The sequence below is a fragment of the Citrus sinensis genome, chromosome 9 (assembly GCF_022201045.2).
Source record: "Citrus sinensis cultivar Valencia sweet orange chromosome 9, DVS_A1.0, whole genome shotgun sequence".
Taxonomy (NCBI): Eukaryota; Viridiplantae; Streptophyta; class Magnoliopsida; order Sapindales; family Rutaceae; genus Citrus; species Citrus sinensis.
The window spans coordinates 28,995,718-29,023,013 of NC_068564.1; the positions used below are offsets into that span (position 1 = coordinate 28,995,718).

The 27,296-nt window shown below is 34.8% G+C and overlaps 2 protein-coding genes across 5 annotated transcripts in view; both read left to right on the plus strand.

The window, feature by feature from the left end:
* Window positions 1–27,296, plus strand: part of LOC102609562 (disease resistance protein RPM1-like) — a 141,365-nt gene that overhangs the window by 23,604 nt on the left and 90,465 nt on the right. Inside the window, exons 1-3 of one of the 4 annotated variants that reach the window (XR_008051679.1) lie at window positions 1,785–1,898; window positions 14,862–17,754; window positions 18,030–18,315. Coding sequence is in view for 1 of the 4 variants with exons in the window: in XM_052433486.1 (XP_052289446.1) it covers window positions 14,875–17,700 (2,826 nt within the window). In the remaining 3 variants the exon portion in view is untranslated. Of the gene's footprint in view, window positions 1–1,784; window positions 1,899–14,713; window positions 17,755–18,029; window positions 18,316–27,296 lie in introns of those variants that run through there. The other 3 variants (XR_008051680.1, XM_052433486.1, XR_008051681.1) reach the window with 3 other exon arrangements.
* Window positions 1,908–27,296, plus strand: part of LOC127899965 (disease resistance protein RPM1-like) — an 86,666-nt gene continuing 61,277 nt past the window's right edge. Inside the window, exon 1 of the mRNA XM_052434139.1 lies at window positions 1,908–4,623. Within this exon, the coding sequence (XP_052290099.1) occupies window positions 1,912–4,623 (2,712 nt within the window). The 5' untranslated portion in view covers window positions 1,908–1,911. The remainder of the gene's footprint in view (window positions 4,624–27,296) is intronic.

Sequence of the window (27,296 nt, forward strand, 5' to 3'; positions counted from 1 at the left end):
TTTGGATGGATTAGAAACTGTCATTTAGAAATTCAAGAAGGCAGAGTCAAACTTGGACACTCTAAATTAAGAAGCTGGGAGCATCCCTTATCCATGGAGTTGATGCAACTGAAATGAGGCGTCATCCTGAATTGAGAGAGCGGAGCGTTGATAGAATTATCTTCAAATTCCCCCATGCTGGCTTTTCTGGAAAGGAAGACAACAATCAACTTATTCAATGAGCTGCTTTAAAATACAGTTCCTTGTAGAAATTTTGTGTTTCTTCTGTATTGCTTACTAATCTGAAACTTTCATTTCTTTTGCAATGATCCAGCTATTCACTGTCATCGTTTGATGTTAATACGGGGATTAGCAACTCATGCTTTTGAAGATTTCATGGATAGGATTGAAACTTAATTGAAAATCATAGTTTCCAAAGGGGAATTGCTAAATTGCTGATGAAGAAATTATAGTCTCGTTTAGATTTAGATACAAGTTGAAAGCGAAAACCCAGCTTTGATTTTAAGGGATCTGGGATTTGGATGACTCTTGCATATATAGGATATTATTGTAATGTTTTGCTTTCAATGGTTGATTACTTGTTAGTGAGGAATTTCAGAGTGACGAAATATGCAGAGTCCTGTGGAAACGTGGGTCGATACACTACAGTGACATGAAAATGGTTAAAAAAAAAAAAAGGGTGAACTAGCTTAATAAAGTGATACGTTTTGCTTAAAAATTCAATACATTGTAGTCTAGAGTTCCCTGTGATATTTTAAAAACCACTAATTCTGAAAATGCTGGCTCGTATACCTGTTCGATGATCTTTCTTCTGGTAATCGCAGAATGCATATGAGTCTTGTGGAAGGTTTCTTGAAATGCAAGCGGCATGCTGAGGCATAGTTGTGAAGTTCATGTAACCCACAAAACAACTGCTCCATTTCGCGACTGGAATATCGAGGAACTTGCTCCCAAACACTGTTTGTCATCAATGTACCCTGTCAACCTTAAAAAAGAAGACTACCCTGGTTACAACAACAAGAGAGGAGCTGGTTTGAAATGTCATGAGCCCTTCCCCTTGGGAGAGTGCAGTACCTTCATATTTGGATTCTATCGTGCTCGCAAGAGAGTAATGAGTTATGGTGGATTCGCTAACAAAAGACATCAGCCGGTTCAAGAGATTCCAATCCAACTGCAGAAGGATGGAACTCCATTTGACTGGAGATATGCTAAAGCAAAGTCAGCCACTGGCATGAATGAATTTCCAGCCTGTTCAAAGTTTGATGGCAGCGGCATGGGTTACTCTGTTCTTGAATATCCTAGGTTTGACAGTTTCATACATCCTCAAACAAGTTTCACCAGAAATATGACTGACCATCCAGCATATAAGAGACTAGCTTTGATGAGTAATATACAAAGAGAAAATGCTAGGTCCCATAATGGCCGCTTCAATAGTTCCATAATTCTGTGTCAAAGGTATATCGCAGAAGTATCAGGATTCCAAATAGAAAATGCGAGGAGTTTGTATCCTATGGATGGAAGTAATTTAAATGAAAGGTGCACCAATTTGTTTGTGTAGCATACTGTATGGCTAGACAGTTTCATGCTCTTGGTCTACGCAGTTTTCTTATTTGTATGGTTTGGTTTTCTTTATTTTTTGCCGACAAATAAACAAATCAACTTGCAATAAAATAAATATTAAAATACACTGAAAAAGCTCAAATGCCGACAAATTCCAGGTTGTTCAGTTCAAAATTAATTCTATAGTAAGTATGAAGAATAAAATAAAAGCAATCAACTTGCAAATTGAAAATTCTGCATTCCTAAACCAATGTCCAAACGGGGGTAAACATGTCTGCAAACATAAACAATTATCAAACACTGTTTGCAAAAGCATCAATCTGCTTTGTAAATTAGACCTGCTGGTGTGATATGGCGGAGGCTGCGGTGAACTTTGCAATAGAGACCTTGGGTCCTTTGCTTGTCGAAAAAATCAAATTGTGGGGAGGTGTTAGAAAAGAAGTTCAAAGTATCAAAACCGAAATGGAGAGTCTCAGATCTTTCCTCAAAGACGCGGATGCAAGGGCAGCAGTCGAAGAATTAGAAGGAGGCGGTGAGGAAAGTGTCAGAACTTGGGTGAAACAACTGAGGGATGAAGCTTATCGCATTGAAGATGTGATCGACGAGTACACACTCATGGTGGCAAAACTCCCTCATGGGAGAGGCCTCGTTGGTGTTCTCCGTAGAATCAGTCGTTTCATAAAGAAGCTGAAGCTGCGGCGTGGAGTTGCTACTGAGATTCAAGATATCAAATCAGCGCTTGCTGATATAAAGCGAAGGGGAGAAAGCTATCGATTCAGATCTATTGATGAACCATCGAGCAGTGGAACCAGAAATGTTATCCCACATGACTCTCGAGTTCGTTCCTTTTTCGTTGAAGATGATGAAGTTGTGGGCATCGAATCCATTAAAGATAAATTGATTGATTTGATGGTGAATGGAAGATCCGAACGTTCAGTGGTTGCTGTGGTGGGTGAAGGAGGACTAGGCAAGACCACTCTTGCCGGGAAAATTTTTAACAATGAAGGTTTAAAAACTCACTTCAGTTGCCGGGCTTGGGTCACCGTTGGGAAAGAATACAACAAACATGATTTGTTGAGGACAATTCTAAAGGAGTTTCATCGTGTAACAAACGAGCCTGCTCCAGTGGAGATACACGATATGGAAGAGATGGAGCTGATCACCGCGCTGAGGGACCACTTGAAGGACAAAAGTTACATGGTTGTGTTCGACGATGTTTGGAAGATTGATTTTTGGGGAGACGTGGAGCATGCTTTACTTGATAACAAGAAATGCAGCAGGATAATTGTCACAACACGGCACATGAATGTCGCTAAGTACTGCAAATCATCTTCCTCTGTTCACGTCCATGAGCTTGAAACTTTGCCTCCAAACGAGGCGCGGAAACTTTTCTGTAGAAAGGTGCTCGGACCAAGCTCCGGAGGCTGTTGTCCTTCAGAGTTGAAGGAGTTGTCCCAGGACATCCTTGCAAAATGTGGAGGTTTGCCTCTTGCTATCGTTGCCGTAGGTGGACTTCTTTCATCCAAGAACAGGGTTGTATCTGAATGGAAGAAATTATTTGATCGGTTGGGCTCAATCTTGGGAAGTGATCCCCATCTAAAAGACTGCAACAGAGTTTTATCTGAAGGGTATTATGCTCTTCCTCACCATCTCAAATCATGTCTTCTGTCCTTCGGCTTATTTCAAGAGAGCTGCAAAGTTAACTGTGCTAGACTCATCCGTTTGTGGATAGCTGAGGGCTTTGTCCAGTATAGCAAACGCCCCACATCTGAACAAGTTGCAGAAGAATACTTGAATGAGCTCATTGACAGAAGCTTGGTTCAAGTTTCAAAGAGAGATATTTCTGGACGAGCTAGAATCTGCCAAGTTCATGATCTTATGCACCAGATCATCATCAGAAAAACTGAAGAATTGGGCTTCAGTCGTGTGATGAACGGAGAGGACTTGAGTCGCAGCAGTAAAACTCGACGCATTACTGTGCAGAGAAGTATTGATGATGGTGCTTTAGAAAGCATCAAGGAATCGAAGGTCCGTTCTGTTTTTCTTTTCAATGTAGACAAGCTGCCCGACTCTTTCATGAATGCAAGTATTGCCAATTTCAAGCTCATTAAAGTACTAGATCTGGAAGATGCTCCTGTAGATTACCTTCCTGAAGGAGTGGGAAACTTATTCAATTTACACTATTTGAGTTTGAGAAATACAAAAGTAAAAATAATTCCCACGTCCATTGGAAATCTTCTCAGTTTAGAGACTTTGAATATGAAAAATACTTTGGTGAGAGAACTTCCAGTAGAGATCAGGAATCTTAAAAAGTTGCGTTATCTAATGGTGTATCAGTACCACTATACCTCAGGTTCTAGTATAACAGAAGAAGCAGCAGTAGCCAAAGTACGCGGGGGCTTTGGGTCGCTAACGAATCTGCAGAAGTTGTCTATTATAGAAGCTGACTCTCAAGTGCTTAAAGAGCTTATGAAGCTAAGGCAGTTAAGAATGTTGAGCATTAGGCCCCAAAATGGAAATGGCAAGGATCTGTGTGCTTTGATTACAAATTTGGAAAACCTAGAGACCTTAACAGTAGAAATGACAAGCAAAGAAGAGATGCTTGACTTGCAGTCTTTGAGTAGTCCTCCTCAATATCTGCAGCGTCTCCACTTGACGGGGAATATGAAGAAACTACCGGATTGGATTTTTAAACTTAAAAATCTAATCAGATTGGGTTTGGACTTGTCGGGATTGACTGAGGAGCCAATCAGAGTCCTTCAAACCTTGCCTAATTTATTGGAACTTAGATTCACAGGGGCATACAACTACGAGCTTTTTCACTTTGAAGCAGGTTGGTTTCCAAAACTCCAAAAGTTGCTTCTCTGGGAATTCAAGGCTGTGAAATCGGTTATAATAGAGAAAGGTGCGATGCCTGATATTAGAGAACTTTGGATTGGGCCTTGCCCGCTGTTGATGGAGATTCCTATTGGAATTGAACATCTTAAAAACCTTAAGCTACTTGTATTTGCTGGTATGGTTAAACAAGTTTATTACATGACAAAAGACGAGAACTGGGGGAAGGTTACTGAGAATATACCAGATGTCCTTGTCACTTTTATGGAGGCGGGGCAACTGTTTCATTATCGAAAAGACATTCTCTCATCTCTGTCTCCTGAATATGTCGAGCAAATCTGCTGAAGAAGAGGACTCAAGTAGGGAGCAGTCATGCACATCTATGAAATAAGTAAACAGGTCTGCCACTCTCCTACGTATTTGGATTATTTTCTAATTACCTTTAAAAAAATATTTTCTTATTATTAATTTGACAGACAATTTAATTATATATATTTCAAATAAAAATTCCTTTTTCCCTGTAATTTGAGTATTTTAAATAAATAAATGCAGTAGGTCATTAAATCTTTTTCTAGTCAAATACATAGTTAGAATCATATAATGATTTGGTATTAATGTTTTGATAGTAATTTCCATTATATTTTTTGTAACCATGAACAGATGGAGTATATATATCTTGCTTCTAGCGAATTCATTGATGAGTTCATCGATCATATACTGGATCAGATTGTGGCGGCAATGCTACTATTGATATGCATATGTGAGTGATTGCTGCTGTGAGTGGGAGTGTATTCTTCTAAATATCTAAGACTGAGATTATGATTTTAGAAATGTTGTAGTACTACCGCAAGGAATCGTCATCATAAAATACTTATTGTTTAATAATAAAAGCTGTGTGCCAATGTGGTTACCATTGGTATGTGGTTAATTTGTGTGGACTGATGCATTTGCCTTAATTTTGATCTGTAGCTTATTGTCATCGTCATAATAACTTAGCAAAAGATTGTATCACATGCATTTTCATATTCTCAAGTTTAATTTCCTCTTCATTTGCATAATTGTGCTTATTATTTTGCGACATCTATCTCGATTAGTCTACAACTTTCATTGGATTTATTTATTTTATTTAAAAAGTGAACTGAACATGTATGTGAAACCGTTATTCTAAAAATTAAATGCATATTTAAAATTACGGTTAATGAATTTTTAAACAATCACTTATTTTTTAAAAAAAAAATTACTCAATTATATTTGAGTTGACAATTTTTTTTAAGTAAACATATATCATTTTTGGACTGGATACACTCACAATCATCAAATAATTGATTTTCAAATATAATTTGAGAATAAAATCCATGTGGATTGCAGCAGAGCAAGTCTATAATTGGGCTTTGGGATTGGGGAATTAAACTTACTAAGCCATTCTACTATTCTTGGGGAAAAAAATATAAATGGCAGTAGTTAGGGTTAAAAGGTAAAGAACACAGAGAAACTTTATAAAAAAAAAATAGGTGACTCTAAATTTACAATCAAATAAAAGAGAATTTTTATTTTAAAAAAAAAAAGTATGGGTGACTCTAAAGTTAGAAAATTACAGATGATTGCAATAGCATTAGTAATTTTGCTTTCGAATTTTCTTTAAGTTGCTCAAAAAATGGTACTGCGGAGGCTCACTCCTTATAATCTTTATGTTAGATCAAAGTGTTAGTTTTTGCGTGAGTTAAAGAGAAAGATTGCTCAATAAATTTTATTTTCTTTATTTTTTCATATCATGAATAACTGAGAGCCGAAACAATGCTGAGTCTCTTCACAATAAAAGCAATTTTCATACATCTTTTCCTTCAGCTTTATGATATTCAATGCACATAGTCCTTCGTCCCAACCCCGGCCCCTTTATTAATTATTGGTTAAGAAACTTGTGGGCCTTAAATGATAAGATATAGGAAAATGCTTCTCAGCGAGAACGCTGAGAGAATGCCGTTTCTCTCCTCCCCCACCCCAACACGTGAACTTTTGCTCCTTTTGATTTTTCCACATTTTTTACTCTTTCTCCCCCACGTTTGATTCCAGCTGAAAAGCACTACTCCTCACGTGAAAGGATTGAGTTGAGATTTTTCTCTCGTTTCACAAGCATAGAGAACGGCATTAGGGCAGGAGTATTTGCTCATTCATAACACAAGTAATTAATAACAAATTGATCTTAATAAATTCAGCATTAACAGAAGTAATTGCAGCCTATAATATATATAATTCTTTTGGCAAATGAATCAATAAACATTCGAACCTTGGTAGCAGAAGCAACTAACAGCCTAATGCCTCTCTATCAGCACGTTTGGAATGTGCATCCATTCTTTTCGGCTAAGACAAGAAAATAAACATTGAGAGTTGACAATCATCCAAAAAATCCTTTTCCTTAGTATATGATATGAGAGAAGAAAATATAGTTGAGATTCCATCAATTGGGTTGTATATATCTCAAAATTGCATTGTGATTTAGATTTGATGTTAACAGCTTCATTTGACCACCACATTCATTGTATATTTGAAGTGAATTTCGACTTTGATTTGTGCTACATTGTCAATATAAAACTACTTTAATTGCCACAAAAAAAATTATTACCAAAAAAAATAATTCCCAACTACTTTATGAGATTTTGCATTGGGGGCCACCTATTGAAGCTGTGTGGGGCCACCTTTTGAGACTATGCAGGGGCCAACTCTCGAGGGCCGACGTGTCGCGAAGTGCCACGCATGGTGTAAAGTGCCATGTATAGCACAAAGTGCCACATTGTAGGATACATATTTTATTGAAAGAAAATGTGGAAGTTTGAAAGCGACATAAAGAGATTTCGATAAGTTTGTTTCAAGTATTTTGAAAAGATCATAACATATCATCCATGTGTGCATTATTTATAAGTATGTATATATATTGGTATAAGAAAAACTAATTTACTTATTGAGTTTTGTACTCATTATAGTTTATTATGATTTAGTTTTCAGAAGTCATGATTGATTCGTGATGAATGAGAATAGACTTGAATTGATGATGATAGATAGTTTGGCCAAATTTTTAGATTATTCCACTGGCTTTTGTATTTGAGGCTTGAATTATTATCGGCTGTAAAAAGCTATTTAAATTCATATGTGAGTCGTGGTTAGATTGGCCCTTAGATTTTGGACTGGGGTGTTACACTCTCCCTCAAGCTATTGCATAGATGTCTTGCATACCCAGCTTGTCTAGGAATTTTGTAAATGCTTGGCTAGAAATGGCCTTCGTTAAAATATCTGCAAGTTGATCTTCTGATTGAATTTTCAACAGTTCTAAGATTTTTCATCTAATTTCTCCTTAATTAAAAATCTATCTACTCGACGTGTTTTATTTGATCGTGCTGAACTAGGTTATAAGCAATATCTCATGTAGCTTTATTGTCACAGTATAATTGTATTGGTTGTTGCTATGGATAGCCCAAATCTTTTAAGATACAGCTTAACCATAACCCTTCACATACCCTAAGGGCCTGTTATAATATAACAAGACATTTTTATACTTGAGAGTTAGAAATCACTTCTAATTCATGTCACAGGTCCCCATGGAGGAAAACATTCTTTACATTGAACTGTTACACTAGGCAATCCAAGTTTACTAATAATGAAAATCAGATACGAACTATATTAATTTTTGCTACTGGTGCAAATGTATCGGTATAATCTATCCCGTAGGTTTGGGTGTAACCCTTAGCTACGAGCCTTACTTTATATCGTTCAATGGAGCCATCTGTCTTGTACTTTATAGTGTAGATCCATCGGCAACCCATTGGTTTCTTTCCTGGTGGAAGCTAGTTCCCATGTTTGATTTTTCTGAAGCGATCTCATTTCGTCATTCATAGTTGTTTTTCACTTTGGATCTTTTAAGGCTTTATGCACACTGTTAGGAATAGATAAAGTAGATAATTGATTCACAAATAACTTATTTGATTCTGACAAGCGATGGTTAGATACAAAATGACTCATAGGGTATTTGACTCTACTAGAGAGGTCATGCTCATATATGGGTTTAGGGATACCTCTATTTTGACGCTAGGAAAGTATTCTTCTGATTAGACTGAGATTTGTGGTAGGAACATCCTCTGCAGATGATTGGTTATGTATTTCTTCATGTGCTTCTTCTTGGGATTCGTTCTCTATTGTGGTTGTGTCTGAGTTATTTTGCTCCCTACATATGTCTTCACTTGTCTCAGCTTGAGAATCATCACCATTTCCTTTTTCAGTATCTTGAAGGTTTACTACCTCAATGGAGAATTGATCTTCTTCAAGTGGAAGATATTTAAGAGTATGAATTTCCTCTTCATTATACTCCTCTTAAAATTTAGGCTCCGATGGGTAGTACATGATATTTTCGTGAAAGACGACGTCCGTAGTGAATTTCCTCTTCATTACTAGTAGGCATGGCTGCTGAAAAAGAAGAGAAAAGAGAAATGAGTTTTACAAAAAAAGATGAAGAATAAGATAAATGGATAATGCATTATTCATTAAAGCATTAAATATTGTTAGTGTGTGGAAGAGATTTCTCTTTTTCTTTTGCTTATCGCAGAAATTTGGCTTTGCTTCTAACATATGGGCTTCTTCTCTTAATTCTTATGATAATTCGTTCATTTCACTAATGTCTTTTTCTTCTCTTATATCTTTTTTTTAGATTTTCTTTTTATCATATGATGTGGCAAAAAATACCTTGCTTATAAATCTTTATCCTCAATTTGATATATTAAATTGTCACTTAATTTGATGTGTAACAGTAAAGAAATGATCAATTTTATTGGAAAATAGTAAAATGACTCGGAAAACCAAGAAAACGTATTATTAATGCCTTTGTTTTTTTTCTTTTAATAATTGGATTTCATATGATGGGAGGCCAAAATGACCCTGTTTACAAATCTTTATCTTCAATTTGAACTGTTTTACTTCAAAATTGGAATTATTAAATAAGAGTTAGTATTAGTACAAAAGTTAAATATAATAGCTCAGTCCCTTCTTTATTAGGTGGATATGATTTCAAGGTCACATATATTTAGGGGCAAAATTAGGAACCTTTTTCTAGCTAGTGGTTAGACTAATATTTTTTAAGTTTAAAAAAAAAATCTTAAAGTAAAGCTATTGAATTAAACCATAACAATAAGTTCACATTTTTTAGGTTTTAAAAATATTTTGTGAATTATGTTTATTTAAAAATAAAAATTATTAATCTAGATGGTTCTAGATTATTGACTTTTAATTATTTTTTAATTATCTAATAATGCTTAGTCTCCAGAGTACCCTTGTAAATCATAAATAGACACTTTAAAGAATTAAAAGCTAAATGAGTGATAAATATCTTATTATAATTAGTTTACTTGAGGCCAAAAATAGATTTTTAAATAAGATGGAGTGGGGAAGAAGTTGGGAAAAATGACCGTGACCAAATTTTAAGAATAGCTTGAGTGATAAACTGGTAAATTATGCTGTGGTGTTTTGTAAAAAATAACAGTGGTAGCTAGTTTTATAAATTCTGCATGGTAATTTTGTGGACAACATAGAAAAAAATAAAAACAAAAAAACTAAATTATTATTATTATTATTATTATTATTAGTATTATTTTGACGTATCTTGCTTATTTGGAAGTCAACATAAATTGTATATTTTGATGGACTAGAAACTGTGGTTCAGAAATTCAAGGAGGAACGGTCAAATTTGGACACCCTAAAGAAGCTGGGAGCATCCATTCTCCATGGGGTTGATGCAACTGAAATGAAGGAACATCCTGAATTGAGCAAGCGGAAGTTTGATAGAATAATCTTCAACTTCCTCGGCCCATGCTGGCTTTCATGGAAAGGAAGACGACGACGAAGTTATTCGGTGAGCTGCCTAGTGAGTCCAATGGACATGTGTCAATATAGTGAGTTAAAATGTTTGTATATAATACGAGGGAGCTTGATAAATAAAGTGAACCATATTTCTTAATAATTCGAGATGCATGTAGTGTTCAGGAGTTTGCTGGGATATTTCCACTTCACCAATTCTTAAAAAGTTGGCTCCTGCACCTGTTCCATGATCTTTCTTCCGGTAATTATCACAGAATGCATATGAGCCTTGTGGAAGGATTCTTCAGAAATGCAAGTAGTATGCTAAGGACTGATAGTGAAGTTCATGTAAGCCACAAAACAACAGCTCCATTTTTCAAATGGCGTATCAAGGAACTCGATAGCAAACACTCTTTTGGCAAGACTTCACTGTGTCCAATTTGGAAAAAATAGACGTCCCAGGTCACAACAACAAGAAAGGAGCTGGTTCGCAATGCGATGACCATTTTCCCTTGAGAAAGTGCAGTACGTTCAAATTTGGATTCTATCGTGCTCGCAAGAGGTCTAAAGTAATGAGTTATAGAGGATTTGCTATCAAAAGACCTAAGGCTATTCAAGAGATTCCAATCCAAGCGCAGAAGCGTGAAACGGATCCATTTGACTGGAGATATACTAATGCAAGGTCAGCTACTGATGTGAATGAATTTACATTGTGTGTGAAGTTTGATGATAGCTGGGTGGGTTACTCTGTTCCAAGCTTCGCCAGAAATATGACTGATCGTCCAGGATATAAGAGACAAGCTTTGATGAGTAATGCTACGTCCCATAATGGCTGCTTTAATACTCCCAACACGACGCTTGGAACAGTTGCTGACGACTTTCGCTATCTTGTTCCCGAATCACCAATTCCATATGAAAGATATAACACGGAAGTAGCAGGATTCCAAAGAGAAATGCTAGGAGTTATGATAAAGCAGTTCCACCAGGAAGAACCTAAAAACGGATTTTTGTATCCTATGGTGGGACGTCACTGTGAGGGAACTTTGAGACCAGCACAGCCGCCAAGGATGAGATTGGGATTTAGTCACCAGCTGCTTTAAGGGAGAAGTGGTGCTATTATGCTTTCGTGGAAGATTGAGCGACTTTTTGTCTTTAGTCGTGAATTCTAGCTAGTTAAGCATATATAGGTATCGTAGTGCTGGTAAAAAGTTTTTATTTGCTTTCATTTGTGTTTGTTTTAACAATTAAGAATTTCAGCAATCTGTTAGTGTGTTGCATGGTGTTGTCAATCTCCCATTTGCAAAGAACTCGATCTGTTTCCTGTTGATAGAACTAAATTTAGCTTAACAAGATCGATGAACTCATCAATGCATTCACCGCAAGGAAGATACTCCTCCATCGGTCAATTAAGACATGCAAATTATAGTAATGCTAAAATTAATATACTTTAATCAGTGTTAATATGTAATATATGCTTACGTGAGTAGTTGCTGCTGTGAGTTAGTGTAATCTTTGTATATCTAAGACAGTAATTTTAGAATTGTTGTAATTCTATTGTCATCATATCGTCATCAGGTTTTAATTTAAAAAAAAAAAATTGTGTCCCAATGTGATTACCACTGCTGTATGTTAATTTACGCGGAACGATGCATGCTTTAATTATGTTTGAGTTTTCAAATTTTTTTAATCAAACATATGCAGCTGATAAGAATTGTCCTTAGTTTTAGATTCGATACACTAGCAATCATCAAGTAATTGATTATCAAATATAATTTGGAAGTAGGATCCAGTACAATTGATAAATTGCCCAATCCCAAACATGTGCAAAGAGTTATTTGTTTTTTGTCTGAAGTCTAAATTTTACTTATTTTCAGATATTTATAGTTTTTAATTTATTTGTTTTCTATCACTTATGTCTGGTTATAAGCTGTTTACACTGAATAAAAAAAATTGAATATTTTAACTTTTATCTAAATGGCAAAATATCTTAATATAACTTTAATATTCTCTAATTATTACCCCTTTTAAATAAATTGATTTCCTATTATACAAATTATTCTTTTATTTTTTTAATTTATCCTTTTTTTTTTGTTATATGTGCGTACTCAACTTTTTCTTTGAATGAGAATTTTAACATAATAAATTTTTTAGGTGAGTGCGTTTTATAACAGGTCAATCTTTTTAATTTATATTTACTATTCTTATAATGGATTTTGAATTTTGTTTAATACATTAATTTTAATTCAAATGATTAAACAATTCTTAATTGACTTTTGTAATTAATAAGAATATCAACCTAATATACCAAAAAGAACATTATAAGTATCATATATTAATGTAAAAAAATACATATGTTATATATATATATATATATATTATTTTTCTTGCTTTGTTAAGGTAAACATTATCAAACTTTTCTTTTTACTAATTAAATAATTTATCTATAACTTGTCATGTGTTTAACCAGTAAAATTTAAGTATTGTTAATATTTATAAGTTATATATGTCAAAATATCATATTTCAGATGTTTTAATTTCAAAAAATAAACAACTTAACGCTTATATTTAGATATTGAAAAAAGAAAAATAAAAATGTTATTCAAATATATGTATTTAAACCTAATAAAATTTTTGTTAAATTCAAACTCATTCAGATTTCAGACAAAAAAAAAAAAAAAACACGCTACCTAAGTCCTATAAATAAATTAAAATACATAAATTATGTGATTTTAAAGGGTTCATTTCATCAATTCAGTTGGGTCGTATACTGCCTTTTGTGAGTTACAAGACAAAAGTTTGCTTTCAAATTATAGTTTAAAATATGTGTAATTTTATTTAATAATTGACTTTAAAAATCCATTACTCAAAAAGCTTTTTAACGTATTGTGTAGGACAACAAGATTAGAAAAGAAAAGAAAAAGAAACTAAAATAAAAATAACTAAAAAAAAATATTTTATGACGAAATTAGAGAGTTGCCAATAGTCCAACTCATGTCAAAAATATTTATTCAAGTCGATGTGGGCACAAATGGGCTTCCAAAATAAAATATTTATTACGCTTGGGCTTTGGGTTTTGGGCAATTAAAGCTTACCAAGCCATGTTCTTCAATTCTTAGAAAACAATAGCGACCGTTTTTCACAAGAATTGGTCTAGTTACTTTCTTTTCTGCACTCCTCTCTGTATACTCTTGTTAATATTCTGTTTTTCTTCAGTTTTTATAATGAAAATGATTGTGCATCTGGTGAATGTAATCTTTTTATGTTGAATCATGCAAAAACTCTTGTCTCATATGTTTTTGAATAATGATATGTCCTGTAGTTAATTTTTTTATATTATAGTAATGATGTGTGACTCTTTGTGCTAATTTTATGCACCTATTACTATGGTTTTTTCGGCACTGCCTTTTTTTAATTTTTTTTTGTTTAATGTCTTCCAACGAAGTTTTGCTGAGAATTTATACAATTACTGAATTAAGCTACTTTATATATGCTGAATATATAAAATAAAAAAGACTCAATCATAGGTGTTCGGAAGGAATCGTTTTCATTTTATATGATGATCGCAATAGTAACTTAGCCAGGAAACTTTGTGTGCACTGATTGCCTCTAGATTGTAAATTCAATTGATCTGGTTTTGGTTGAAGTAGATGATAGTAAATAGTATCTGAGTTTCAATTGATCTCGTCTTAGCTGACTCCTTTAATCATGAAATTATATCACGGCTATCACAAAAACTCAAGTAATTCTATTCATATAATCAAAATAGAGTTGAGTTCGAGCTCCTTCATTTTAACTGATTTATTATGATGCATAACCACAAATGATGAGATGGTGTTGGACATGATAATGGGAATTAGTTGTCAACGAGAAAATTAATTTCGCAAGAATACAGTTAGTTGCAGAACTCTCCTAGTCCTTGGAAGTAATTTAAAGGACAGGTGCATCAATTTGTTTGTGTAGCTTACTGTATGGTTAGAGAGTGTTGTGTTTTCAAAAGAATTCAAATGCGTTACAAAACGGTGCCATCAAACAAGTTTTTCATTTTTTTCTTTTTAAAAAAACAAAAGACACCATGATTATATAGTTTCTCATTTCTTCTTATTTTTGGCTGTAATGCAACAATAAATATTGATTAAGCAAATTAGTTTTCAGGAATATTTGAAGGATACATTACACAAGATATAAAGAGGAGATTAAACAATCCTCCATGCTTGCTTAGTAATGACTGTGGTGCAATTTTGCAAAAGATTATATGCCCGATAAAAAGAGAGCATCTGTGGTCAAGTGTGAGCCACACATATTATCGAGTGCGATAGCGCGTGGGATGAGCTTTCTTAAGAGGGCGCTGGGCACCACAGCAATGCTTCCCCAATGAAAGCTCGCCACTCATTAAGCTACTCCAGATATACACGGCTGCAAAAATAAACAAATCAACTTGCAATAAAATAAATATTAAAATAAACTGAAAAAAGCTCAAATGCCGACAAATTCCACTTTGCTTCAAAATTAACTTTATAGTAAGTATGAAGAATAAAATATAAACAATCAACTTCCAAGTTGAAAATTCTGCATTCTTAAACCAATGTTCAAACAGTGTATGCTGAAGCATCGATCTGCTTTGTAAATTAGACCTGCTGGCGTGATATGGCGGAGGCTGCGGTGAACTTTGCTCTAGAGACCTTGGGTCCTTTGCTTGTCGAAGAAATCAGATTGTGGGGAGGTGTTAGAAAAGAAGTTCAAAGCATCAAAAGCGAACTGGAGAGTCTCAGATCTTTCCTCAAAGACGCGGATGCAAGGGCAGCAGTCGAAGAATTAGAAGGAGGCGGTGAGGAAAGTGTCAGAACTTGGGTGAAACAACTGAGGGATGAAGCTTATCGCATTGAAGATGTGATCGACGGGTACACACTCATGGTGGCAAAACTCCCTCTTGGGAGTGGCCTCGTTGGTGTTCTCCATAGAATCAGTCGTTTCATAAAGAAGCTGAAGCTGCGGCGTGGAGTTGCTACTGAGATTCAAGATATCAAATCAGCGCTTGCTGATATAAAGGGAAGGGGAGAAAGATATCGATTCAGATCTATTGATGAACCATCGAGCAGTGGAACCAGAAATGTTATCCCACATGACTCTCGAGTTCGTTCCTTTTTCGTTGAAGATGATGAAGTTGTGGGCATCGAATCCATTAAAGATAAATTGATTGATTTGATGGGGAACGGAAGATCCGAACGTTTAGTGGTTGCTGTGGTGGGTGAAGGAGGACTAGGCAAGACCACTCTTGCCGGGAAAACTTTTAACAATGAAGGTTTAAAAGCTCACTTCAGTTGCCGGGCTTGGGTCACCGTTGGGAAAGAATACAAAAAAAAAGATTTGTTGAGGACAATTCTAAAGGAGTTTCACAGTGTAACAAACGAGCCTGCTTCAGTGGAGACACACGACATGGAAGAGATGGAGCTGATCACCGCGCTGAGGGACCACCTGAAGGACAAGAGTTACATGGTTGTGTTCGACGATGTTTGGAAGATTGATTTCTGGGGAGACGTGGAGGATGCTTTACTTGATAACAAGAAAAGCAGCAGGATAATTGTCACAACACGGCACATGAATGTCGCTAAGTTTTGCAAATCATCTTCCCCTGTTCATGTCCATGAGCTTGAAACTTTGCATCCGAATGAAGCGTGGAAACTTTTTTGTAGAAAGGCGTTCGGACCAAGCTCCGGAGGCTCTTGTCCTTCAGAGTTGAGGGAGTTGTCCCAGGACATCCTTGCAAAATGTGGAGGTTTGCCTCTTGCTATTGTGGCCGTAGGTGGACTTCTTTCAACCAAGAACAGGGTTGTATCTGATTGGAAGAAATTGTTTGATAGGTTGGGCTCAATGTTAGGAAGCGATCCCCATCTAAAAGATTGCAACCGAGTTTTATCTGAAGGGTATTATGATCTTCCTCACCATCTCAAATCATGTCTTCTGTACTTTGGCTTATTTCCAGAGAGCTGCAAAATTAACTGTGCTAGACTTATCCGTTTGTGGATAGCTGAGGGCTTTGTCCAGTACAGCAAACGCACCACATCTGAACAGGTTGCAGAAGAATACTTGAATGAGCTCGTTGACAGAAGCTTGGTTCAAGTTTCAGAGAGAGATATTTCTGGGCGAGCTAGTATCTGCCAAGTTCATGATCTTATGCACGAGATCGTCATCAGAAAAACTGAAGAATTGGGCTTCGGTCGTGTGCTGAACGGAGTGGACTTGAGTCATTGCAGTAAAACTCGACGAATAACTATACAGAGAAGTATTGATGATGGTGCTTTAGAGAGCATCAAGCACTCGAAGGTCCGTACTGTTTTTCTTTTCAATATAGATAAGCTGCCCGACTCTTTCATGAAAACAAGTATTGCCAATTTCAAGCTCATGAAAGTACTAGATCTGGAAGATTCTCCTATAGATTACCTTCCTGAAGGAGTGGGAAACTTATTCAATTTACACTACTTGAGTGTGAAAAATACAGAAGTAAAAATAATTCCCAAGTCCATTGGAAATCTTCTCAGTTTAGAGATTTTGGATTTGAAAAACACTTTGGTGAGTGAACTTCCAGTAGAGATCAGGAATCTTAAAAAGTTGCGTTATCTAATGGTGTATCAGTACAATTATACCTCAGGTTCTAGTATAGCAGGAGCAGCAGTAGCCAAAGTACACCGGGGGCTTGGGTCGCTAACGGATCTGCAGAAGTTGTCTATTATAGAAGCTGACTCTCAAGCGCTTGACGAGCTTATGAAGCTAAGGCAGTTAAGAAAGTTGGGCATTAGGCCCCAAAATGGAAATGGCAAGGATGTGTGTGCTTTGATTGCAAATTTGGAAAACCTAGAGTCTTTAACAGTGTTAATGGCAAGCAAAGAAGAAATACTTGACTTGCAGTCTTTGAGTAGTCCTCCTCAATATCTGCAGCGTCTCTACTTGACGGGGAATATGAAGAAACTGCCGGATTGGATTATTAAACTAAAAAATGTAATCAGATTGGGTTTGGACTTGTCGGGATTGACTGAGGATCCAATCAGAGTCCTTCACGCCTTGCCTAATTTATTGGAACTTAGACTCGGGGGGACATACAACTACGAGCTTTTTCACTTTGAAGCAGGTTGGTTTCCAAAGCTCCAAAAATTGAATCTCCATGACTTCGTCGCGGTGAAATCGGTTATAATAGAGAAAGGTGCGATGCCTGACATTAGAGAACTGGTGATTGGGCCTTGCCCGCTGTTGATGGAGATTCCTATTGGAATTGAACATCTTAAATACCTTAAGCTACTTGTATTTTCTTGTATGGTTAAACAAGTTTATTACATGACAAAAGACGAGAACTGGGAGAAGGTTACTGAACATATACCAGATGTCCTTTTCACTTTTTTGGAGGCCGGGAAGTGGTTTTATTGTCGAAAAGAGGATCTCTCATCTCTGTTTCCTGAATATGTCGAGCGAATCTGCTGAAGAAGAGGACTCAAGTCGGGAGCAGTCATGCACATCTATGAAATAAGTAAATAGGTCTGCCACTCTCCTACGTATTTGGATTATTTTCTAATTATTTTTAAAAAAATTATTATTTTTTAATTTGACAGAGAATTCAATTATATATAATCCAAATAAAAATTCACCAAAAAAATTCCTTTTTCCTTATAATTTGAGTATGTTAAATAAATAAATAAGTGCAGTAGGTCAGTAAATCTTTTTCAAGTCAAATACACAGTTAGAATCATATAATGATTAGGTATTAATGGTTTTTATAGTAATTTCCATCATATTTTTGTTACCATGGACAGATGGCGTATACATATCTTCCTTCCAGTGAATTCATTGATGAGTTCATCGATCATATACTGGATCGGATTGTGGTGGCAATGCTATTATTGATATGCTTTGAGTTTGAGTAATCATTATCACTGTTATCATGTAATACATGCTTATGTGAGTGGTTGCTGCTGCGAGTGTGAGTGTATTCTTGTATTAATGGTTTTTAATGTTTAATAATAAAAACTGTCTAATGTTCAATAATAAAAGCTGTGTGCCAATGTGGTTACCATTGGTATGTGGTTAATTTGTGTGGAATGATGCATTTGCCTTAATTTTAATCTGTAGCTTATTGTCTTCGTCGTAATAACTTAACAAAAAAATGTATCACATGCATTTTCATATTCTCAAGTTTAATTTCCTCTTCATTTGCATAATTGTGCTTATTATTTTGTGACATCTATCTGGATTAGTCTACAATTTTTATTGGATTTATTTATTTTATTTAAGAAGTGAACTGGACATGTATGTGGAACCGTTATTCTAAAAATTAAATGCATATTTAAGATTGTGGTTAATGAATTTTCAAACAATAACTTATTTAAGAAAAAAATTTACTCAATTATATTTGAGTTGTCTAATTATTTTAAGTAAACATATATTATTTTTAGACTGGATACACTCACAATCATCAAATAATTGATTATCAAATATAATAATTTGAGAATAAAATCTATCTGGATTGCAGGCTTTTTGTATCACGGAGGAAGTCTATAATTGGGCTTTAGGGTGGGGGAATTAAACTTACTAAGCCATTCTACTATTCTTAGGTAAAAAATATAAGTGGCTGTAGTTAGTGTTAAAGGTGAAGAGTACAGAGGAACTTTACAAAAAAAGCGTAGGTGATTCTAAATCTACAATCAAATAAAAGGAAAATTTTATTTTTAAAAAAATATGGGTGACTCTAAGGTTAGAAAATTACAGATGATCGTGATTGAATTGGCTTTTTAGCTTTTGAAATTGCTTTAAGTTGCTCAATAAATGGTCATGCGGAGGCTCACTCCTTGTAATCTATATGTTAGATCAAAGTGTTAGTTTTTGCCTGAATTAAAGAGAAAGATTGCTAGAAATTTCATTTTATTGCTAGAAATTTCATTTTCTTTATTTTTTCATGTCATGGGTAAAGGGAGAGCTGAAATAATGTTGAGTCTAAACAGTGAAAGCAATTTTCGTACATCTTTTCTTTTAGCTTTATGATATTTAATGCACGGAGTCCTTAGCCCCTACCCCTGCCCCTTTATTAATTATTGGTTAAGAAACTTGTGGGCCTTAAATGATAGAATACATTCTTTTTAACTCCATTATCGCGGTTTTGCACTAAGTATCACAATTGTATATTGTCTGACTTAAAACATGATTATTAAAACAGATTTCAGAATAAGAGTTAAGGCAACATATATAAGAAATAAAATTAAAAAAATTATTAAAAGAAATTGTAACCGCTGCTCATTAATAAAAACACATCTTGGTTGGAAGAATTTCAGTAAAAATACAGATGATATTTGATTTGAATTTGAAATGTAACCTTAACCAAGGAAACTAATAAATAAGGAAACAGAAATACTCACGTAAACAAATAAAAAAGTAAAAACACAAACGACCACATATACATAGGCCGGGTCGTGTCCGTGCCCTTGGACATGACAACACGACCCTCCAAATTTCAATCTCTTTATTATCGTTCCCAAAACACCTTTCCAAACTTTTCCTGCATTAAAAGTCATGAAGATAATCTTAATTTGATCAAACAGTAAGGTTAATATATATCAAAATATCATATTTATTCAGATGTTTTATTTTTGAAAAACAAACAATTCAACATTTATATTCATCTATTAAAAAAGTAAAAGTAAACATGTTATTTAGATATATGTATCTAGACCTATTAAAACTTCTATTAAATTCAAATTTATTCAGATTTCAGAAAAAAAAAAAAAAAAGCACAACCTAAATCCTGTAAATAAATTAAAATACATAAATTATGTGATTTTAAAGGGTTAACTTCAGCAGTTCAGCTGGGTCATGTACTGCCTTTTGTGAGTTACAAGACCATGTGAGGATTGACCAAAGAAAATCATAATTTCACTATATTTTCTTTTAAGATTAAATCACATTGATCTTACCTTCACATTCTTAAAAAATGTTACAAAATCTTATTTGCACCATAACTTAGTAAACCCATTCTCAGTTAGAGAACCCGCCACTCTGCCAGCAGCCCATTTCTCTTCTTTATTTCCTACCCTTCCCTCACATTTTTCTCCTTTGCTAAGGAAACCTCCTTCCTATTTTCTTATCGTGAAGCTATTAATTGGAACTCCTTCTTGTAAAAACTCGTTTAAGATAAAATTACATTAAAAAATAAATAAGAATTAAACACACTTAAAATTTTTTTCAATAAATTACTGACATTCATAATCAATTTATTTTTTTTCTACTCGTCACGTCTATCTAATTAGAATAAATTATAAAATTTAAACTAATCTATTTTTCTTTTCCTATTTCTTACTAATTAAAAGTTTTTATACCTAAGTTTGCTTTCAAATTATAATTTAAAATATTTATAATTTTATTTAATAATTGACTTTAAAAAATCTATTACTCCAAAAACTTTTTAATGTATTGTGTAGGACAACAAGATTACAAAAGAAAAGAAGAAGGAATTAAAATAAGGGAAATTATCATTGCACCGCCTTTACTTTGCTTTATGTTCATCTAACCCCAAAAAATTATAACATGTTCTCTGCACCACCTTTTTTTTCACATTTGTATCAACTAGCTACTTTTGCACTAACACCGTTAAATAATTTAAATAAAATGATAATTTTACCCCCAAATAAATTAAAAGACTATTTTATTTTATAAAAACTTTTAAAAATAAAAATTATATTGATAAAAATATCCCTAAATTTAATAAAAATAAATCCCAAAATTAGAATTTTTATTTTTAATAAAAAATTATTTTAATAAAAAATTATAATTATAAAAATAATTGCAAAATTTTGGGATTTAATAAAAATCCCCTAAATTATTAAAATTTTAGGATTTAACCTTTTAAGAAATAAATTCAGTTATTTTAATAAAATTTTACAAAATTATAATTTTTTAATAAATAAATTCAGTTATTTTTATTAAAATTTTGTAGAATCTAAATTTAATAAAAATTAGTTTAGCACCTCTATTTGGGATTTATTTTTTATTAAATTTAGAGATATTTTTATGATTATAATTTTTTATTTTTCAAAGTTTTTATAAGATAAAATAGTATTTTAATTTATTTGGGGGTAAAATTATCATTTTATTTAAATTATTTAACGGCGTTAGTGCAAAAGTGGCTAGTTGATACAAATGTGAAAAAAAAAGTGGTGCAGAGAACATATTATAATTTTTTGGTGGTTAGATGAACATAAAGTAAAGTAAAAGTGGTGCAATGATAATTTTCCTTAAAATAAAAATAACTGAAAAAAAAAGATTTTACGAAGATATTAGAGGTTGCCAATAGTCCAACTCATGTCAAAAAAATTTATTCCAGTCGATATGGGCATAAATGGCCATGCAAAATAAAAAAATTATTATTCTTGAGCTTTGGGTTTTGGGCAATTAAAACTTACCAAGCCATGGTATTGTTCTTCTATTCTTAGAAGTTAGAAAACAATAACGGTCACAAGAATTGGTCTTGTTTCTTTTCTGCGCTCCTCTCTGTATACTCTTGTTAATATTCTGTTTTTGTTCAGTTTTTATAATGAAAATGATTGTGCATCTCGTGAATGTAATCTTTTTTACGTTGAATCATGCAAAACCTCTTGTCTTATATGTTTTGAATAATGATTTGTCCTGTGGTTAATTGTTTTTGTATTATAGTGATGATGTGTTATTCTTTGTGCTAATTTTATGCATTTTTTCGGTACTGCCTTTTTCTTTAATATTTTTTTTCATTTGATGTCTTCCAACTAAGTGCTGCTGAGAATTTATAAATTACTAAATTAAGCTACTTTATATATGTTGAATATATAAAATAAAAAAGGCTCAACCATAGGAGTTCGGAAGGAATCGTTTACATTTTATATGATAATCGCATTAGTAATTTAGCATCTCTCTTGTGGACGTTTAATGGAGATAATCGCATATTTCTTTATCGTTTGCCGTTTCTCGATTGCAGTACCTACAAATTTGGATTCTATCGTGCCCACAAGAGGTCTAGAGTAATGAGTTATGGTGGATTTGCTAACCAAAGACATCGGCCGGTTCAAGAGATTCCAATCCAAGCGCAGTGGCATGGAACTCCATTCGACTCGAGATATGCTAATGCAAAGTCAGCCACTGGTATGAATGAATTTCCAGCCTGTTCGAAGTTTGATGGCAGCGGCATGGGTTACTCTATTCGTGAATATCCTAGGTTTGACAGTTTCATACATCCTCAAACAAGCTTCACCAGAAATACGACTGACCATCCAGGATATAAGAGACTAGCTTTGATGAGTAATATCCAAAGAGAAAATGCTAGGTCCCATAATGGCGGCTTTGTAAAATAAAGAACGGAGCTTATGAATCAAACTCTTGTCTTTTCATTAACGTTGCTACATATATATATAGATGTACAACCCTAAAGAATAGAATCCTAACTAGAAAAGCATTACAGATTCATAATATATATACAAATCTAATTGCTTTAAATATGAAACCGAATTCTATATGACTTCTATATACAAAACCGAATGCTATACGAATTCTATACGTTAATACTCCCCCTCAAGGTGGAGCGTGGAGATCAACAACGCCCAACTTGCATATATGATGATGGAAAAGAGCATGTCCGAGAGGTTTTGTAAACACATCAGCTACTTGCATGGAAGTAGGAATATGCAGTGGTAATAACAAATTGGATTGCACACGCTCTCGCACGAAATGACAATCTAACTCAATGTGCTTTGTTCGCTCATGATAGACAGGATTCTCGGCGATATATAAAGCTGATTGATTATCACAATAGACAGTCATAGGATCATGTTGAAGGTGCCCCAAATCAGCAAAAAGTGCTCTAAGCCACTGTAATTCACATGAAAGATCAGCCAAGGAGCGATACTCAGCTTCTGCTGTAGATCGAGAGACCACATTTTGCTTCTTTGTCTTCCAAGATATAGGGCTGTCACCAAGGAAAGTACAATAACCAGTAACAGATCGGCGTGTAGTAGGACAACTACCCCAATCCGCATCACAGTAACCCCGGATATGTAAGTCACTTGTTGAAGATAATAAGATACCCTTGCCTGGTGAGCCTTTTAAATACCGAAGCACTCGAATGGCAGCATCCATGTGAGTAGTTCGTGGTTCATGCATAAATCGACTTAAAACATGCACTGCAAAGACAATATCAGGCCTGGTAACTGTGAGATAGATCAACCGACCTACAAGACGTCGATAGCTTGAGGGATTTGATAGAAGGTCGCCATCTGTAGATGAAAGCCGAAGTTGTTGTTCCATTGGAAAATGAGAAACTCGTCCAGCAAGTAAACCAGCATCTTTTAAAATATCCAGGGCATATTTTCGCTGACTCAAGAAAATCCCACGTGATGACCGTGCCACTTCTATCCCCAAAAAATACTTCAACTTCCCTAATGCCTTGATGTAAAATTTCTGTGCAAGGAAATCTTTAATTCTGCTAACCTCGGCAGCATCATTCCCTGCTACGATAATATCATCAACGTAAACTAACACAAAGGTTGAAAATTTGGCATTAGTTTTTACAAATAATGAATAGTCAGCTTTAGATTGGCGAAAACCAGCTTGTTGAATGGTAGAAGAAAACTTGGAAAACCAATTTCTGGATGCTTGTTTTAATTCGTAGATAGATTTGTTGAGTTTGCAGACTAGATGCTCCCCCTGCTTAGAAAAACCTTATGGTACTTGCATATAAACTTCTTCCTCTAAATCTCCTTGTAAAAAAGCATTGCTTACATCTAATTGTTCTAAAATCCATCCCTTAACAGCCGCAAGAGAAAGTAAAGCTCTCACAGTGACAAGCTTAGCAACCGGTGAAAAAGTAGCATGATAATCAATGCCTTCTGTTTGAGTATATCCCTTAGCAACTAAACGAGCTTTGTAACGCTCAATGGTGCCATCGGATTGATATTTAATTTTGTAAACCCATCTGCTGCCAATAGCCTTTTTACCATCCGGCAAATGAGTTAGAGTCCACGTATTATTTTTCTCAAGAGCTGTTATCTCATCCTCCATGGCTTTGCGCCACTCAGGTAACTTGACTGCCTCATGAAAAAAACTTGGTTCGGTTGTAGAGGTAATGGCAGACAAAAAAGACTTATGTGCTGGAGAAAAACGATGATAAGAAATAAAATTGTGAAGAGGATATTTCTTACCTGGAGACGAAGAAATAAGATCAGCAGGGGTAGAATTGTGAGAAGCCAGAGTACAATAATCGTGAAGGTAAGCTGGTGGGCGTCTATCACGTTGGGGTCGTGTGGGAGTTTGGATAGTTTGGTTGCCTAAAGAAAGTGATGAATCTAAGGTTGCATCTGCTGGTGAACTAGGCTGTTGGGTAGATGATGTTTCAGTGATGATGTGTTCATGAGTGGTGTTAGGAGAAGAAGAATTGGTCACGGATGGATCTGTGTCTTGCAAAGGTGGGTCACGTTCATGAAGAGCATGTGATGAACTTATGTTGTCATTAGGAGAAGATGATAAAAAAATATTGGACTCGAAAAAATTTTCATCAAATAAAAACTCATTAGTGACATGTGTAGAAAAAACCGGTGATTTAACATCCTTAAAAGGAAAAATATGTTCATAAAAGAGAACATCACGTGACACATAGATTGTCCTAGATTCAATATCATAAATCCGATATCCTTTTTGACTAAAAGGATAACCAATAAAAATTCCCATTTTTGCCCGTTGATCAAATTTATTTTTAACTTGTAAATTTTTGGCAAAACACAAGCAACCAAAAACTTTTAAGCGTGATAAATCTGGTGCTATAGCAAAAAGCATTTCATGTGGGGTTTTTCCATTAAGAACATCACTAGGCAATTTATTGATCAAATACGCTGCAGTAAGAACACACTCCCCCCAGAATTTAATTGGTAAATTGGCTTGAAAACGTATACCTCGCGCAACTTCGAGAAGATGGCGATGTTTACGCTCAACCACACCATTTTGTTGCGGTGTTCAAACGCAACTTCTTTGATGAATAATCCCTTGGTCTAAAAAAAATTTCTGTAATTCTTTAACAAGAAATTCAGTCCCATTGTCAGAACGCACAATTTTAATGTTAGCATTAAATTGAGTTTTTATCAATGCATGAAAAGAACGTAAATGCAATTGGGTTTCGGATTTGGTTTTCATTAAATATAACCAAGTGCATCGAGTATAATCATCAACAATGGTTAAAAAATAATGAGCCCCTGAAAAACTTGAAGTTGAAAAAGGACCCCAAACATCACAATGGATTAATTCAAAAGGTTTTTTACTTTTGATGCTACTAATGGAAAATGGCTTTCTAGTTTGTTTTGCTTTAGGACAAATATCACAAACATATTCTTTATTAAAACTAACCATAGGACAAGTTTTTGAAAAATGCTCTAAACGTCCAAGAGAAGGGTGGCCAAGTCTCCAATGCCAAAGATCAATCTCATGTGTAGAGGTGATTTGGGAGGTGAAAGAAAATGCAGCTGGAAGTTGGATGTAGAAAAGACCTTCACGAAGTCTACCCTTGCCAATCTGCTTCTTCGTGTATAGGTCCTGAAACTCACAAAAATTGGAAGAAAAAATTACCTTATATCTATTTGATTTGGTTAACTGACTAATAGACAGTAAATTAAACTTAAAACTCGGAATGTAAAATACTTTGTCTAATAAAAAATCTGGTGAAAAGGAGACTTTCCCTATGTGAGTGACTTGTGCTACTGTACCATCTGGTAATTGAACGTGAAGAGGAACATGACATGGTTCATAGGAGTGCAAAAAATCTAGCGAACTACACATATGATTGGTAGCGCCTGTATCTATGATCCAAGTATGTGATAAAGAGGAATTAAGTGATATACCTGCAAGATTCGCAGTATGTAGACTACCTGAAGAGGACAACATAGCTAGGAGTTTTTGATATTGCTCTTGAGTAAATATTGGTGCTTCGACGTCTTGATTGCTATTTGTTGCCAAGGCAGCTTTAATCTCATTTTTATTACCTTGTCCACGTCTTCTCCAATTTGGTGGATATCCATTTAACTCAAAACATTTTTGTTTTGTGTGGCCTAATTTTCCACAGTGTTCACACGATGGTCTGCCCCCATTTGCATTCAAGTTTCCTCCTCTGTTATCTACTGCAGAATTGTTATTCCAATTCCTATTTCCAAATGAATTTCGGCTTTGTGTTGTCAATGCTGCAGCTTCTGGAGATCCCCCTATAGCGTGAATATCTTGATGTTTTTCTTCTTGCCTCACAAGGGAATAAATTTTATTTGCATAAGGAAAAGGATCCATCAACAAAATCTGACTCCTCGTTGCTGCATATCTATCATGTAATCCTTGAAGAAACTCCATAGCTCGATCTAGTTGCTGCATTTGACTGACAGTTTTTGCATTCGCACAAGTACATGGTCCTACTTGTTGTAGAGAATTCAACTCATCCCAAAGCGCCTTCATGCGAGTATAATAAAGTGAAACAGATGCATCTCCTTGTCGTAAATTAGAGATGGCCTGTTTGAGTTCGTAGATTTTTGGCGCATTGGTCTGCTGAAAACGTTCTTGCAAATCCTGCCATACTTCTCTAGCAGACTGTGCATACAACACGCTTCCCGCAAGTTCATTTGATATGGAGTTCAACACCCAAGATCCAACAAGATCATTACAACGCTGCCATCTACCACCATCATCTTCATCTTCATCTGGTTTTGATATAGTTCCATCAACAAAACCGAGCTTGTTTTTCGCTCGTAAAGCCATAGTCATTGCCCTTACCCATGTACCATAGTTATCACCCGTGAGTAAAGGAGAGACCAAAACAGCAGTTGGACTATCTGATGGATGGACAAGGAAGACGTCATCCTCCTGTTTATTAAGGATGGCAGTTTGTTTTGATGATTGACTATCTGCCATGAGTATTTAAACAAAGGCAAAAGAACGAAGATAATAATTTGATAAGTGAGCAAAGCTCTGATACCATGTAAAATAAAGAACGGAGCTTATGAATCAAACTCTTGTCTTTTCATTAACGTTGCTACATATAT